The sequence below is a fragment of the Python bivittatus genome, unplaced genomic scaffold (assembly GCF_059951505.1).
Source record: "Python bivittatus isolate LINGU-HERP-01145 unplaced genomic scaffold, Pbiv_v1 ctg000090_np1212, whole genome shotgun sequence".
NCBI lineage: Eukaryota > Metazoa > Chordata > Lepidosauria > Squamata > Pythonidae > Python > Python bivittatus.
In genome coordinates, this window is record NW_028277046.1 from 5,910,408 (window position 1) to 5,925,646 (window position 15,239).

Sequence of the window (15,239 nt, forward strand, 5' to 3'; positions counted from 1 at the left end):
GTGTCCTCAGTCCTTGGATAGCAAAGTGGTGGTGATCTCCGCGTCTCCCACCTTGGGGAGGTGGGCAGCTGGGTGCCCGCTAAGGGCTGGCCACTGAATATTTCATTTGCTTGGGAACTTTCCCAGCATCTAATATGATGACCAAATTCTGCACCGAACTTGCAGCACTATTAGCCCAAGCCAGCGGGAGAAAACAAAACCCCACAGCTGTCATAGAGGTGGACTAGAAGGGGTTTTCTACCACCTTTATTTCTGCACCCAATATATACAGATTTTATTTATACAATTTAATAATATACAGCACTTTTATATTAAGTGTGTGCGCGCGTGTCTATATATAGATTTGTGTGTGTGTATGATCTTCACACAGGGGTACACAAAACCCTTATGTCTCTTTCTGGGAAGAAAACACATCCGGTGGGAAAAAATTAACTGGCCTCTCCAAAACCTGCAGGGAGCGTGCCAATTCCTATAAAACCTGAAAAAGTTCAGTTGGGGAAAAACAGAAAGTGCTAGCTCGTTTTTCATGGAAAGACCAAAGATCCGAACGCATGAAAAGGAGTCTTAAAAAGAGGTTGCAAACTCAGCTGGACGGAGAGGGAATTCGAAGCCTAGGAAATTGATTAAAAACGTGGTCGGCTAGGCAGGTCCATTGCCCCCCAAAAGGCCAACACACCCCTGGGGACCCCCCTCCATCACCGTGCGAGGTGAGAGGCCTGTTGGGATGAAGGAAGGCCCCCGGGAACGAGCAGAAAACGTCAGCGCTATAAAATCAAGGGGATCTGCCATAGGAGCAACATACTGTCGGTTTCACTGCTCGATGGAGACCTGCCGTTGGCACCGAAGTTGCGGTAGCCTCTTCCTCCTGAAATCACAGCCAAGGAAGAAATCTCCTTACGGTGAGAGTCCTTCGCGCAGGGCTGGCTGCGTACCCAGATGTCCGGGTCGTCCGCCATCTCGTAGATGGAGCCGTCTTCCTCCGTGTGCTCCAGAGAGCTCCCGCCGGCTGGCGAAGGAGCATCCCTCGTGGACAGCAACTGCCCGGGGAGATGAGCCGTGGATCGGAGGCGGTACTGCAGAAGGATCCCCTTCTTCCTGATTTCCCTGGTGGAGGAGCTGTCCGGAGCAGCCGCTTCAGAGCAGTGGCCCGCTGGGTTGGGGTGCTCGCCTTCCGCCAACGGAGCTTCCTCCGCCGCGTCGTCCTCCTTGTCGCTCTTCAAGATCTCCGGCGCCAGGGTGCTGAAGGCCACCGCCAAGAACTCCACAGGGCCGCAGTGGCCGTTGAGCGACACCATCCCCTTCCCTGAGCAAGGGAGAGAAGGCTTTGGTTAACCAGGACACCCAGCAGGCACTCCCGAGCAGGCGTGGATCAAGAGCCTTTCCAGCACAAGCAGGCAGAATGTAGGGGGGGGAAGTAACTCAATTCTCCCAAATGCACTGTGAAAGCAAGAGGTTTTTGTTCAACCTCTGGTCAGAAGCCCCAAAGGGCTAACAGCCATGCAGAAGAACAGGTGGAAAAAAAGAGAGAGAGGCTGGGAGAGAGATATTTGGAAAGCAAACAAGACGTTCCACAAACAGAATCCAGGATGGTCCAAATTAATCTCCCCGTTAGATCAAATCAGCGAGCATCTCTCTACTCGCCACAAACGAGAATCAATAACTCAGGGGGGCTCTTGCCAGCCGAGCCATGAAAGATAAAAATAAACAGGATTATTTTAAGCGGCTTCGGTGTTCTCAGGACTCCGTCCCCATATTGGTGTGGGCTGTGCGCTCTGCTCCATCATCCTGCTGGAGGTGTCCAGACAGAGCGAATGAGGAAGGAGACTTACCTGTGATTTTGGGGATCCCCTCCAGCCTGGGCACAGGCAACAGGACCAAAATTCCCTGGTCAGTACCAACCCAGAGGAGGCCCTGGCAGATGAGGAGGCTGGTGACTCGGACGTTCTTCTGCCCTGCAGAACGAAATAAGACCCTGGTCATTGCAAGAAGCAGGAGCCTTCTGCTTCATCCTCCACCGTCCAGACCTCGCAGCAGAATAGAAACCATCTCCTAAGCTAAGGGAATGGACTCCGGGCCCTTTGAGCGACAGGTTCTCATCCCCTGTTGCAAGGGGAGAGAAGCCACCTCCTTTCTCCACGTCCCTCTTGGGCTACGTTGAAAGAAGTCATCTTGAACCTGGCAGGGTATAAACCCTTCTGACCAGGGTGGAATAAATGTCTGAGCAAGAGGCACAGAGGGCGAGGGAAGACATCTTACAGGGAGAGCGATTCGACCGCGAAAACGTGGGCTTCGCTACACAGGGGGGCCTGAAGCAGAGGATAGATTGCCCTCTGCTAGGGAAGCTTCGATTCAGATCCCTGCAGAGGTTGGTCTACAGGATTTCAAGGAGCTCTTCCGACTCCATTACGCATGAATCATAATGAACATTGGTTCATTAGGTGCCTTCAGGAGGACTCCTAGCACTGCTGATCTGAAGGAAAACCATGAAGGTTCTCCATCAAGAGGACTATCTGGGTTCCACCTGAAACCCCCCCCCCCCAAAAAACACATTTTCAGTCCAGAAGAAGATGCCCCCTTGGCTCCATAAGCCAAGGCACCATGGAGAAGGTAAAGGCCACACTGGCAGACGGGCACGTCTCCTTGGCACAGGCCCACAGCGAACGGGGAAACGTGCTTTGCAAAGAATCCAGCGCCGATCCAGAGCATATCCAACCTTCTCCAATTTTAATTATTTATTCATATGAACCTGCTTTTCAGACCAACGTTAGCTGCTCCCGTTTTCAAAAACAGAGACGGGAGACCGTCGATACTGGACCTCGGCGGCCGCAAATTCAGTTAACAGTCAGAAAAGCATCGGTACGGGGATTTTTTTTAATCCCCCTAATTAGAAATGATGACGAACTGGGTTTTTATGCCGTTTGAACCGTCAGAGGATGGAGAATTGCGGCGGAGGCAGATGAATACGATATTTCAGATCAATCAACTCTCTGCAGAGCGCAGAAGAGATGGGGATGGCTTCGGTGAGAACGCCTGACCTTTTCTTGTTTATTTATAGTTCCAACTCTAGGAGATGCTTAGAAATTTTATAATGAAAAAGCTAATAAAAACACTAGCCCCGTTTGGAGAAAGACCAGCAAAGGACAAGGGTTGGACTCCGCCGTCCCCGCCCTGCAGGTTTAAATCCGTGGGCAAACACAGAGCTCTTTCCGGGCCCCTCTCCAGCAAGACCCCTTTCATTGAGGAACCCCATCTTGGGGGAAAAAAGCAGCAGTTGGGGTTTCTCTCCTACATTCCTCCCCTCCTTTTAAGTCTGGCGATGCAATGGTGCATTTTAATTGCAAATTAGCTACTGAAAAACCAGGGGAGTTGCGGGGGGGGGGGAAGAAGAGGGAAGGAGGGAAAATCTCCAATAAAGCGACGTAGGAGCAGGAAGAGCCTCAGCAGAAAGGAAGAGTTTAGGGAATTAATCGCCCCCCCAAGTCTGCAAGGATACCCCCCCCGGCATCTGGACCCATAATTGCTCTCCCCACACCAATCTTCTTTACCAAAGGGTAAAGAAACCAGATTTGGGGGAACTCGAAAGCTTCTGTTCTTTTGATCCAGCGGACTAGGAATGGGGAGACCCTGGTTCGAATCCCGCCTCCCTGGGGGGTGTTGGGCCTGTTCCTCTCTCCCAGCCTTGAGCTCCTGAATGAAGTCAGGATCTCCATCAATAAATACCCATGTTGTGAACTTGGCCTAATAACAGGATGGATTTTGGAGTTGCCCTTTTGAGCGATGCAGGTAGTCCTCATTACTGACCACAACTGGATCGGCTACTTGGTTGTTAAGCAAAGTGGTTGCTAAGTAAAACCGCAACTGTGCTTATGAACTGACTCCAGCTTTCCTTTGCTTTACAGACCTGCAAAGGTCATCAATGCAAGGATGGGCCGTACAATTATTTTTTTCATCACCGTTGTAACTGCGAATGGTCACTAAATGAGGCAGTCGCTAAATGAGGACTACCTGTACTGCTTTTCTATGTGCACATCACTTCTGTAGGATTTAATTTTGGACCTATCCTGAGGGGTAGGGGGTGGTTTTCGGTTTCAGGGCAGACAAATCGTTGCTGTTGCTAAATTATGGTGAATGCTCCATCAGCCTAGCTTTAAAGGCCGTTCTGAGGATAAAAAAGGGAGGACGGTCCATTTATCCAGCCCTGAACCTTTTGGAACAAGGATCCAAACACCTCTTTTTAGCTCCTGAACTCAGCAGCAGCATTTCGAGCCCCCATTTTCATCAACCCCCTCCTCAAAAATCAACAGGAAGGGGAGGAGTTCTAAGAGCAGATAAATATTTTACCAGCAGGCTCAATGCTCCAATGTCAGACGAGCCATACATCAGCGAATATACAAATTTAAAAAGGCTCTTCTGTTATGCAAAAGCCTTTATTAATGGCCTGTCTAGTTAAAAAGGATGAGAGAGCTTAAGTTCAGAAATGCATTAATACAAAAATACTTTACACCATGGAAGGAGAGCGGCGGCGATACAATTTTTTTAAATACGGCTCTTCTGGAATCTTTTTTTCAAACACGGAACGCTTTACACGAGTAATGCATTTAGTACTAATTATACAATTACGCCATCCGAAGAAGTGGGAAAGAGAGAGGAAAGCTGGGAGGGAGGTGGGCATGCAAAGATTAATGAAGAATTTACAGTGGCTTCGATCAGCCATTTTTCCTTCGTGAAGCAGGGCAGAGGAATCTCCCTGCTTCCCACCAGAAGGTGACTGGACCCACCCCAGCTCTTGTGGCACAGGGGCCCCTAACCTATTTTTCTGGACGCCAATTCCAAGCTCCAAAGAGAAGGAGCTGCCTGGCCTAAACCATAGACTGCCATTCCCAAAAATTCAAAAATCAGAAGGCGTCTTGGTAGCATCGTTCCCAACGAGTGCTCCCTGAGTCTATTAACGCCTAATTAACATCTGCCTCTTGGAAGCATGATAAAGGAAGTCTGTTCTTAGCATATTTTAATTAATGAATCCATATTTATCTATTTTAATTCATGTTCATTCTGCTTTTACTGTAAACCGCCCAGAGCCACTCCACAGTGAGATGGGCGGTCACACATCTGAATTATAAATAAATAAAACCATTCATTTTAGGAGCAGGCAGAAGCTTTTGTGAGCCTCATCCCAGGCAAACCGGGGCTAGACCGGTGTAGGGTTTAAACTGGGGTGAGGTGGGGCAGGAGGGAGGGAAGACAGGTTGGGGGTGCTGAGGTGTGGTCCAGGTGAGACCGTACCTGATCAGCTTAAAAACTGGGTTTGTTGAGAGTGCCTGAGCACTTTCCATGCCTCAAAATTCAGCAATCTGGAATGATTTCCATGAATAGTGGGGCGGGAAGGCCCCCCCCAGGGATCGCCCACTCTAACCCCCTGCTCCGTGCAGGAAAACGAATCCAACCATCCATGAGAGATGGGAGAACCCAGGTTGTCTGCAGGTAGACCGTTCCGCTCCCGGACAGACCTTACAACATTCCTTATATTTCAGTGGATTTTAGGCAGCGGAAGAGAATCCCAGGAGCCAAGTAACTCTGCGTTAGTCTCCCCTGCCGCGGATCCCTGCGGCTTCCTCGCACGTTGCCCTACCTGGCAGGACCGCCGTGGTCCGGGTGGCCACGTTGATGTCCTGCAGGAGCTCAAGCGTCTCGGTGTGGAAGAGCCGTATGGAGGACCCCGAGGAGAAGGCCATCCACACCCCGCTGCCCGCCTTGATCATGTGGGTCACGCTGCTGTCCTCTTCCGGATGGGCCTCGAACGTTTGCTGTGAACAAAGACGAGGGAGAAACTGGCCATCGGCGAGCAACAAATAGATTGGGGCGAGGGGGGGGTGAGTTATATCATTTTTGTGCCTTTGGAGTAACTCAGCATCACTTAAGCCTCGGGGGATTTTGAGGCTTCCTTCCTTCCGAACAGTCTTCTGAGTCAGTCATTTTTCCAGGAAAACAGAACAAAAAGAGAAATCTCTCTCAGACTGGGAATGCTCTGCACAAAAGTCCAGATGGGGAACAAGGCGCGTTTGCAATGTCTGGAAACTAAAACCCAAGGCAGGAAAACTTGCTGGAAAACATTAAGGCCAAATGCAGGGAAGGGTTTTTTTTTTAATTATTATTGTTATTTATTGAGAACAAACATAACTTACCTTGAGTTGCAGCGCAACTCAGATGAAAGATAAATTCACCCTAAATGCGTTAAAATAACTTCATACCGGGCGGAGGGCTAATGAAATGGGGACAGGGCAAGCCCCCTCTTGTTCATCTGAACAAAGGAAGCATTAACTTGGCGTTAAAAGAAGACAGAGCACCTGTCTCTAGCATAAACTGGGAGCCAGCACCAAGAAGGTCCCGTAATCACCTCCTCTTACTGGTACAGACTGGAAACCAAAACATCACCAAGAGGAGGCTGACCTGAATGAAAGTCAGGATCTCCATCAATAAATACCCATGTTGTGAACTTGGCCTAACAACAGGATGGATTTTGGAATTTCCCTTTTGAGTGATACAGGTAGTCCTCGTTTACTGACCACAACTGGGACTGGCAATTTGGTCGTTAAGCGAAACGATTGCTAAGTGAAAGTGCAACCGCGCTTATGATCTGACTCCAGCTTCCTTTTGCTTTACAGACCTGCAAAGGTCATCAATGCAAGGATGGGTTGCAAAATTACTTTTTCATCCCTGTCATAACTGTGAACGGTCACTAAACGAGGACTACCTGTATCTGTAAGTCTCTAAACTTTCATCCCCTCCCTAAATGCATGAGTAGGGTAGGAGAATCATAGGGCTAAAGCAACATGGAAATAGGATTCAGAAGCTGCAAAGGCTGTTGCTGCAATCGTGTCTAACCGAGACCCTTAAACATTTTGCAGCTAGATTTGTACAATGCGCAAGCTTGGTTCATTTTAATTTGGTTTAAACTCCCCCCATGGGTTGAACCCAGTAACCAGGCAAAGTGTGCTGAGTGAAGGAGGTTTTAAGCCTTTATCCTCCTGCACCCCCAAAACGGTTTGGTAGGTCCAAGCACCCCCTTACACGCTGAGCCTAAAATAAAGCTATGGGCGATGATGCAAGACGCGGAAAACAATTAACCCTAAGAAAAATACCACGATGGCCGATTTGACAAATTAAAAGCAGCAGGTAAGCCAGCAAGAAGTTAAACAGTGGCTTCGAAAAGCGGCTAAGATGGAAAGGGCTAAATGGATGAGGAAGCCAACGCTAGGGAAGAAATTGCTTCTTTATGCTCCCTCCTAGTCTCAACCGACCCTACGTTTCTCACAGTATTTAAGCTTTAACATCTCCTCGCTCAGATTAATCTCTCCCTTGTACCTTCCCCACAGCTTTGCCAAGGGTCTGCAAGGTGGCCCAGTCCCATTTTCACGATTTCTCTCCCTGGGAAGGCAACTTTCTCCCACCCCACTTTGAACGCGGCGCTCGTAGGCAGCGCAGAGCAGCCACCTTTTTATGCCTCCATTATAAACTCGGAATATTACCCTGAAAATGCTGACACAACCCTTCCCACCGCAGCATTTATGTACCTCAAAATGTCTATATAATAACAGAGCTCCTATAAATCCCGCTGGGCGGCTGGGGAGACATAAAAAGTTGCATTAGTGTTGACAAGGCAGTGCACGCCACCTGACAAAAAGTGCCAAGCTGGAAAAAATGATAACCTCGTCTTGCCAGGGAAGAGAAGGAGGTGGCAGCTGACGAGGAGGGCACTTCTTCAAATGGGAGAATTAGAAGAAACCACTCTCCGTCCTCCCTTAAGGGAGGAAAGCCCAGGGCCAGGTGGGAGAAGTCTTTAGGAATCGCAGGCACACGCCAGTGTCCAAAGACAACGCTCAGGAGAAACCAAACCGCTCTGAGCTGCAATTTGTCCCGTGCGCACGACACACCACCAGCCAACCCGTCGCACATCAGCCTCCCAGCAACCAAGAGGTGCAGCTTATAAAGTTACTAGATGTGCCAAAGAGATGCCCCCAATGCTTCGGAGGCATCCGAGCGACGAGGGCACCGTCCTGGCCTTTCCATTGCAACCTTGGAGAAGAACGGCGACTGCAGTTAGCAAGACGCGACTGAAGCCTAGGAAAAGAAGGGAATTTGGGGAAACTCTTGCCTTGACTGCCTTGGTCTCAGAGGAAGGGAGGGAAAACGCTGCGCAGCTTTCAAGGTGGAGGCCAGGTCAAGACACTGCAAGAAATACAGTGTTTCCCCTTCCCTCACTCTTAGACCAAAGAAAATCAAGACGGGGCGATCTTGAGTTTCTTTCTCACCTTTCTCTTTCTCATCTTCCTTGGATTAGTTTGTGTTTTGCTGAAGGCCTTGGCGTTCCTCCTCCAAGGTCAACTCTGCACTCCTCTGCAGCGGCCGAGTGCGCGACAGGGAAGCAGGAAAGCTGCAGCCAAGCAAGTAGGCCACGTGGCCACCGCTCTGAATTACAAAAGCGGTGTGTCTTCCGTGCTTGGCTGAAAACTCCTGGGGATTGCGCAGACACACCACAGCAGCAAAGCAGGAGGGACTGGCTCCTGTGTGTTTGTCGCACTGCCTGGAGCAGCCTGCAGCCTGTGGTTTCCCATCAGGGGCTCACTGGCCCTTCCCATCTTTTGAACCCAGACCTGCTCATGGATTACTGTTGCTGGAGCAAAGAGGGGTCTTGAAGCCGGAGGGGGGACAAAAAGGACAGACTCTCCAAGAGGGGGAGGAAAAGCTCTAGGAACAAGGATGGGGTGGAGCCGGAGAGGCAAAAACTGAGATATTGCACACGTGACAGCAGAGGGCAAGGGGTTGGTCCAGATCCAACCCCTGGAAAGCGTTGCCCACCTGGAGATACGCCTACCTGAGCCTTCAGGCTGACGGCGTCGAAGACGGTGACTTGATTCCCACAGCTGGCCCACACGGCGTCGTCCAAGGTCAGCAGCGTCCGCACCGGCGCCAGCCCCACCGCCAGGCATGTGGGCTCGGCTTCGGGGTCCCACAGACCTCCTGCTGCAGGAAGAGGAAAGCTGATGAGACGGGGAAGGGAAGCTGATTTTGAAGACGGGCAGAGAATGAGAAGGCGACCGTTTCAAAGCCTACAAAGTCCAACCTGGCTTGGATTTTCCTTCTCTCGAGTAGTTTGACACGGAAGTGGAACGTCACCCCTCCTGCATTTAGTGAAAGGCCCCAGGCTCAAGAGTGACTGTCAATCAGAAGAGACCACACCCCAGTTTTTTACTGGGAGGAAAAGCTGGTCAAGCTGAAGACCTCTAACTACTTTCCCTTCATTAAAAAAAAATGTCTCGGTGGTTTCATAGACATGTGCAATTCTCTCGAGGAGAACCAGGAGCCGGTCGCCACAGCCTCCTTCTGCTTTCTTAGCCTTGCCTACAGTTCTAGCATCTCCTGGTGGTCTCCTATCCGATTCTGAACCAGATCTGGCCCTGTTTAGCTTCTCGAGAACAGCTCTGGATCATTCACATTCAAGCCTTGCCAAGCGACACCATCCTGCCCAAACCCCCATGAGCAGCCGTCATTAAGCATCACAGAAGCTCAACCCATAGCAGAAGGAAAGAGGAAAGATACTCCAAGCAACCAGCAGCCAACCCGTAGGGACCGACTCAGTGTGACATCCGAGAACGGACGCCTCTTCCAACGATTGTTGGAACGCGTCCCGAAGAGTCTGTTGGCACAGCCACATGGGGCAGGGGGAGGGCGGTAAAGCCATATGGGGCAGAGCAATCCCTATACCTCCCATTTAAACCCAGCTCCAGAAGATTAAAAGCACATCTGTGTGCCCAGTCAGCCTACGGGCAAAGGGTTCGCATCCGGCACTGAAACCTGTGCTACTGCCAGTTCCTGGGGGGGGGATGCTAGAAAGGCCGGGACCCCCTTCTCAGGCTTCCTCGCAGCTCCATGGGGAAGCAGCCCTAAACAGCTGGCAGCGAAGCCGCCGACAACCCCTATTTCGCTCCTCCTCAGCTCTCCAACCCCCTCAGCCCCCACAAACATCTGTCTACAGCTACCTTTGCCGTATTATCATTCCGCGACGCATCTTAGGCACTATAAATCATAATAAAGGGAAAGGCACACGGGGATGTCGATCCCAAACAAAGCCAACCTCTATTTTGCTAATTTCAGCCCGTTGCTGCAGCCCTGGGTGGGGGGAGTGTGTGCAAAACACCCCCACCACCCCCACCCATCCAGGACCTCTCCAAAAAGGCTGAATCCAACCTCACTTTCATCAGATGTTAACTTCCCCGGGAGGAGCCACCACAGCCACAAAAGCTTCTCCGAACCCTGCTGAGAAAATGTCCCCATTTACGGCACGCAATTAAAGCCCTGTACAAAATCTGCCCACCTTCCCCCTGGTTTCCAGAAGGAGAAGTCAGAAGCGGGAAGCAGAGGATCAGATGTGAAGCCACAGAGCCATGGGCATGTTAGAGGCTGGAAGAGGATAAGCCTAAATCTATACTTTCCTCCTTCTTGCTCCTCCAACCTTGCAGTTCCCACCCTGTTTTCCTGCCATTCTCATCATGCGTCCTCAGCATTACAGGATTCTTACTGTCCTGGACCTCGAGCACACGTTGTTTAAAGTTCTTGCTCCTCAAGAAGCGGGCTAAGTGCCTGCATCTCTATCCGTGCTGCGAATCCTTGCATCTAGGCCTGTTCTCAATTGCAAAGCCCCTGCGCCAGTCAACGAAACTCACCCGATGCCTCCTCCACCACCATTCCTATAACTTCCTTCCCTGCAAGGTCTTATCGATTTAAACTGTAGAAGAAGTGCGTGCCAACCCATATCGAAATACTGTAAAGGAGGCAACTGGGCTTCTCCCCATTCTGCAGTTTAAAGCGCCATAATCTTTTGCCCCGTCTGCTGAGAGTCCGTGGCACAAAGTCTTCCCGGGGGTTCTTAATGACATTTCAGTGGCATTTCTTGGGACGGGGCTAGAGGAATCTCGCACGGCCGCTGCTATTGTCAAACACAGCCTTATCGTGTCACATCATTGTGTTATTCCTAGACGGCGGTTTTGACGTCACCCCAGGATGTAATCAGCTCAGCCTTTCTGCTGTCCAAACAATAGCCTGACATTCCATTTTCTGGGTAAAATGAACGAATGCAGCATGAGCCTTACTTTCCTGGAGAAGGGCTAAAAAATAGAACAAATCTTCAGCTTAGTAGAGGGTGCACCAGCCTCACATCCAGCAGGACACATAGATCTCCAACAGAACAAGAGCTGATACGCACTAATGGGGGCTATTTAGCCCCAGAACCAAATCTATGATTTATACACAAATACACAACCCTGGGGTTCTCTTTTTCGTTCAGGATGTAGAGAAATGCCACGTTTTCAGCCAGCAATAAATAATTTTTTTAAAAAACCAGGTGCAACAGGTATCTTTAACCGCAGAGCTTATGTCATCGGTGCCCTCGGAAGATGTGAGTGGCAGATTAAACAAGTCCGTATCTGCCTGGGAGAGACGCCCTTTTTCTTTCTTCGCCCCCAGCATACACTTTAATTAAAAAACATAAACGGCTTATCAAAAGCTAATTAATAAGAAGCAACGTGTTGCCAAGTGGAGTTGGGAAGTGCAGTGTAAACAACCATTTATAACCCCGGAACGGAGGGCAGCGAGTCACAGATGGTGGGTGTTTAATGGAACGTGGAGAGGAATCACTCTGGAAGAAATTGCACAAAATTGGGGAAGCAGGGAAGGGAAGAAGTGGAGGATTAATCCATGCCTGATTAGGAATGGAAGCTGCCCCCCCAGTCCAGAAGAAAGCAAATTTCCAATAAGAGATGGCTTTTGGGGTTTCCTATTTTGCTTCCTACCGCTTTGCAGCAAGCTGAAAATTAAACTTGATGTGGGCTGGAGACTTCCCCAGAAGGCAACCTCAGAGGCTAATGCTGAGCTGACTTCTCCGGGCATTATGGCTTGTGTAGTCAAACCAGCCCTATCCAAGATCGCTGAAGCAAGCTAGGATTCGGGGGTGAATTAAGATGAAAACACCCCCAAGGCGCCTCCAAAGGAAAGCTTGGTTTGACCCTTGGATTCGGACTGCGCCTTTTCGGAGGAGCGCCGTCTCTGCCCTGGGCGTTTTGAATCTGTGAATCAGTCTGCCCAGTTTACTCCAGGTTTCAACGGGGGCACAAAGCAAAAAGTAAACGCAAATAATTATTGGCGTGAACAAGAGGGCTTTCTTGCAGATGATAGCGAAGCAGGAGCAGACGTGGGTGAGATTGGCGCAGACCTATGATGTCCAGCCTGTCTTGGAAAATCAGAGGGAGCTGAACCAAAAGGCGAGATTTGTTTTGGTTTTTTTTTAATCCATCAAAAGCTTACAAAGAAGGAGGATTAAACCCAGCTGACAGATTTCAGCAGGAGTAAAACGGCCACCATCCCCAGCGTTGGAGAGAACTGACAGCTGATCAATAGGAAATTACAGAGCTTTCAAATTCAGGTTTTGTCTTGGGACCCAAATTCCAGACACTGCATTTTGAAAGCCAATTAACGTTAAGTATTTTTGGTGACTATGGGGAGAGACGGTACCGGGAACGCTCCTCCCTCCTCCTCCCCTTGCTGCAACAAGCAGGAAATTAAAATAGATTTTAAATTAATTAAAAGCACCTGGAAACAAAGTGTGAGTAAAACGTTCCCCTGGAGGGAACCTCGGGGGGGGGGGGATGAACAAACACAGAAGCGTATTCTTGAGGGTCTCACAGACTCCTTTGGACAGCCTTCTAGACCAGGTCCCGTAAAGACAAACTCAGAGCGATAGAATCACAAATAATTTCACTATTTGTTTTTTTGGGGCAGAATTTCTAATTAGCGTTAGATGTTTCAACATCCTGGATGGAAGGCGTCAATGTATTAAGTCCACATCTCTCCACTGCCTCTACTACAAAGTTATAATTAATTCATATTTATTTTGCAGCCCAAAGGCCCAAAAATACAACACAGCTCTGCTTCTAACGTAACTAACACCTCTGCTCGGGGAAACAGGTATAATTTACAGGTCGTGCTCCTGCTACAAAGCAAACCCAACCCCGTCATCTTCAGCCAGTGCAGCAAAACTGGGGTAGATGAATCAAGAGTCCTAGGTTCCTAGTAACACCAGCCCTTTTTGCAAACCCATGAGGACCAGAAACTTGGTTCAGTTTTAACTCAGCGGCACTTACTTTTGCATCTCTGGGTTCCCCGGAGAATCCCTGCCAGCCCACGGAGATAATTAATCGGTGGATGGACTACAGGAAGACTTATGTTCCTGTTTTGTTTCTTTGTTTTTAAACACATCTCCCAATAAACAACAGGTGAGGCTGACACCTGACAGATGGAACATCTGGACTCCGAATTTTGAAACCTCCCCCCGCCGCGTGTGAATCTTGCCAGGGTGAGCAAAAAGGAGTTTGGAGAAACACTTCGTGCCGACAACGGGGAGCAGCAACAAACCCTTCCCGAGCTCCTGATGGGTGGGCAGGAAAGGTGCCGGCATGAAAGGATGCTCGGCCACACTCACCGCTGGTCCTGGCGTACGCCGCTACCGTCCCGTTCTGCAGGCCCGCAAAGAGGTAATCGGCATTGTGCTTCAGGCAGAGGACGGGGTGGAGTCCGGGGGTCCGGCTTGTCAACAGACACTGCGCCCCCGAGTCCAGGCTGCCATACGCCAGGATGCTGCGGAGGAACAAGGGAGATGCTCACCGTTGGCAGCGCATGAAGAACACGGACCCAGAAGACTAGCACTGAAAGGGCACCCCCCAGTGGTGGACAAGGGAACTGCTGGGACCGGTTCGTTCCCTTTCCCGGAATTAAGGGCTCGGCCGATTCACGGAGTCAGCACCCGGGACAACTCCTCTGAGGGGGTGCAAAGTGCTTCTCCACCCCCGTTCCAAGGAACGGCATCCAGGCATCTTGGAATGGGATGGGGAAGAGCGAGAGGAGGGGCCCAAAATCCTTGGATCTAGAAGGTCAATAAGAGCGGGTCACGGGAGCCTCGTCCAGCCTTCTGCATTCATCCTGACCAGCCCAGAAGGGGGGCTGAAGGTGCAGCGGCTCCTGAATTTCGCCATGGGGTGGCCTGCACAGACCCAGCAGGGGGCTTCCCGACGCTGCAAGCGCCCCCATATCCTGATTCCCAGGACACGCGTTCCTACCTGCCGTCCTGCAGTCCGAGGCAAAGGGCTGGCTGCGCGGGAAAAGGCTGGTCAGCAGCGGCTGGAGAATCCTCCGCTCGCTCTTCTTCGGTCCTTTCGGAGATGTACTCCAAGCAGAGGACCCGGGAGGCCACCGGGAAGGACCTGACTATGCGAGGCACCGACCGGTTCAAGGAAAATATCTCCACTTGGCCCCCGGTCCCCTCCTGGCCGCCTCCGACCTAGAGAGTCCGCCAAAGGCCGGCGTTAAGGCCAGAGAAAGGTCCCCCCAAGACCTCTCTGCTCACAAGAACTCAAGCTCTGGGTTCGGATTTACCTTTTCAAACCTGGTTTAATCATTTACAGCACCTTTTTTCAAACTGGGCCCCTCCAGGTTGGTTGGACTACAATCCCTGCCAACTCCCAAGGCCCGTGCGGGCGGGGATGATGGGAGCTGTGGTCCAACGTATCAGAAAGGCACTCTCGGAGGGCTTTCAATATTCCAAAGGGGATGGAAAAAAAGAAAGCACCATACTCTTAGCCAGTACAGTCATGTTCTTAACTAAGTTAAGACATTATAAGATAACTCTGTTTGTGCAATTAAAGGGGAAGGTTAATTAGATAAAAGTTAAAGACTACCTAGGAGTCAGGCTAGATCCTGGTATCCATGTATGTTTCTTGCCAACGACACAGCAGAGGTTTGTTTTTTAGCTTCCCAGTCTAGTCTACATCCACCTGATTTCCTCTTGGTCTCCCATCCATGGGCTAGCTGGATTTAGCTCTGCTGAACAGCAAAATCCAGTGAAGATCAGCTAGGATCGTTCCTTAATTAACTCTGTCTCAAAATTGGCGTTCCAAATTTCTAACCTGGAAAGTGACGTGCCGGGCTGCTCAAACCGCAAACCATGGTTTGGTTCAGAGCTACACGCTCCCACAAGGTCTCGAAGTAATGAATCAAAGCAGATTGGCAATTGGTCTATCCCAAGAGCGTCTACATTACAAACCGAATCAGGCTTTCTGTTCCCAGAAAAAACAAGCTTTTCCCCCTTCTTTAAGTACTGGAAAAGGGGGTCACTTCGTAGCATTGATTGGCAA

General features: G+C 50.2%; 1 protein-coding gene across 6 annotated transcripts in view; it reads right to left on the reverse strand.

Annotated features, from left to right (window-relative positions):
- Positions 1 to 231: 231 nt before the first annotated feature.
- The window catches only part of ARHGEF10L (Rho guanine nucleotide exchange factor 10 like), a 55,074-nt gene continuing 40,066 nt past the window's right edge, over positions 232 to 15,239 (reverse strand). For 4 of the 6 annotated variants that reach the window (XM_025164093.2, XM_088136872.1, XM_025164094.2 and 1 more), the window contains 6 exons: positions 14,166 to 14,386; positions 13,532 to 13,686; positions 8,873 to 9,021; positions 5,630 to 5,804; positions 1,830 to 1,952; positions 232 to 1,303 (listed from right to left, as the gene is read on the reverse strand). In XM_025164093.2, the coding sequence (XP_025019861.1) occupies positions 765 to 1,303; positions 1,830 to 1,952; positions 5,630 to 5,804; positions 8,873 to 9,021; positions 13,532 to 13,686; positions 14,166 to 14,386 (1,362 nt within the window). In that variant the 3' untranslated portion in view covers positions 232 to 764. The remainder of the gene's footprint in view (positions 1,304 to 1,829; positions 1,953 to 5,629; positions 5,805 to 8,872; positions 9,022 to 13,531; positions 13,687 to 14,165; positions 14,387 to 15,239) is intronic. The other 2 variants (XM_088136874.1, XM_088136870.1) reach the window with 1 other exon arrangement.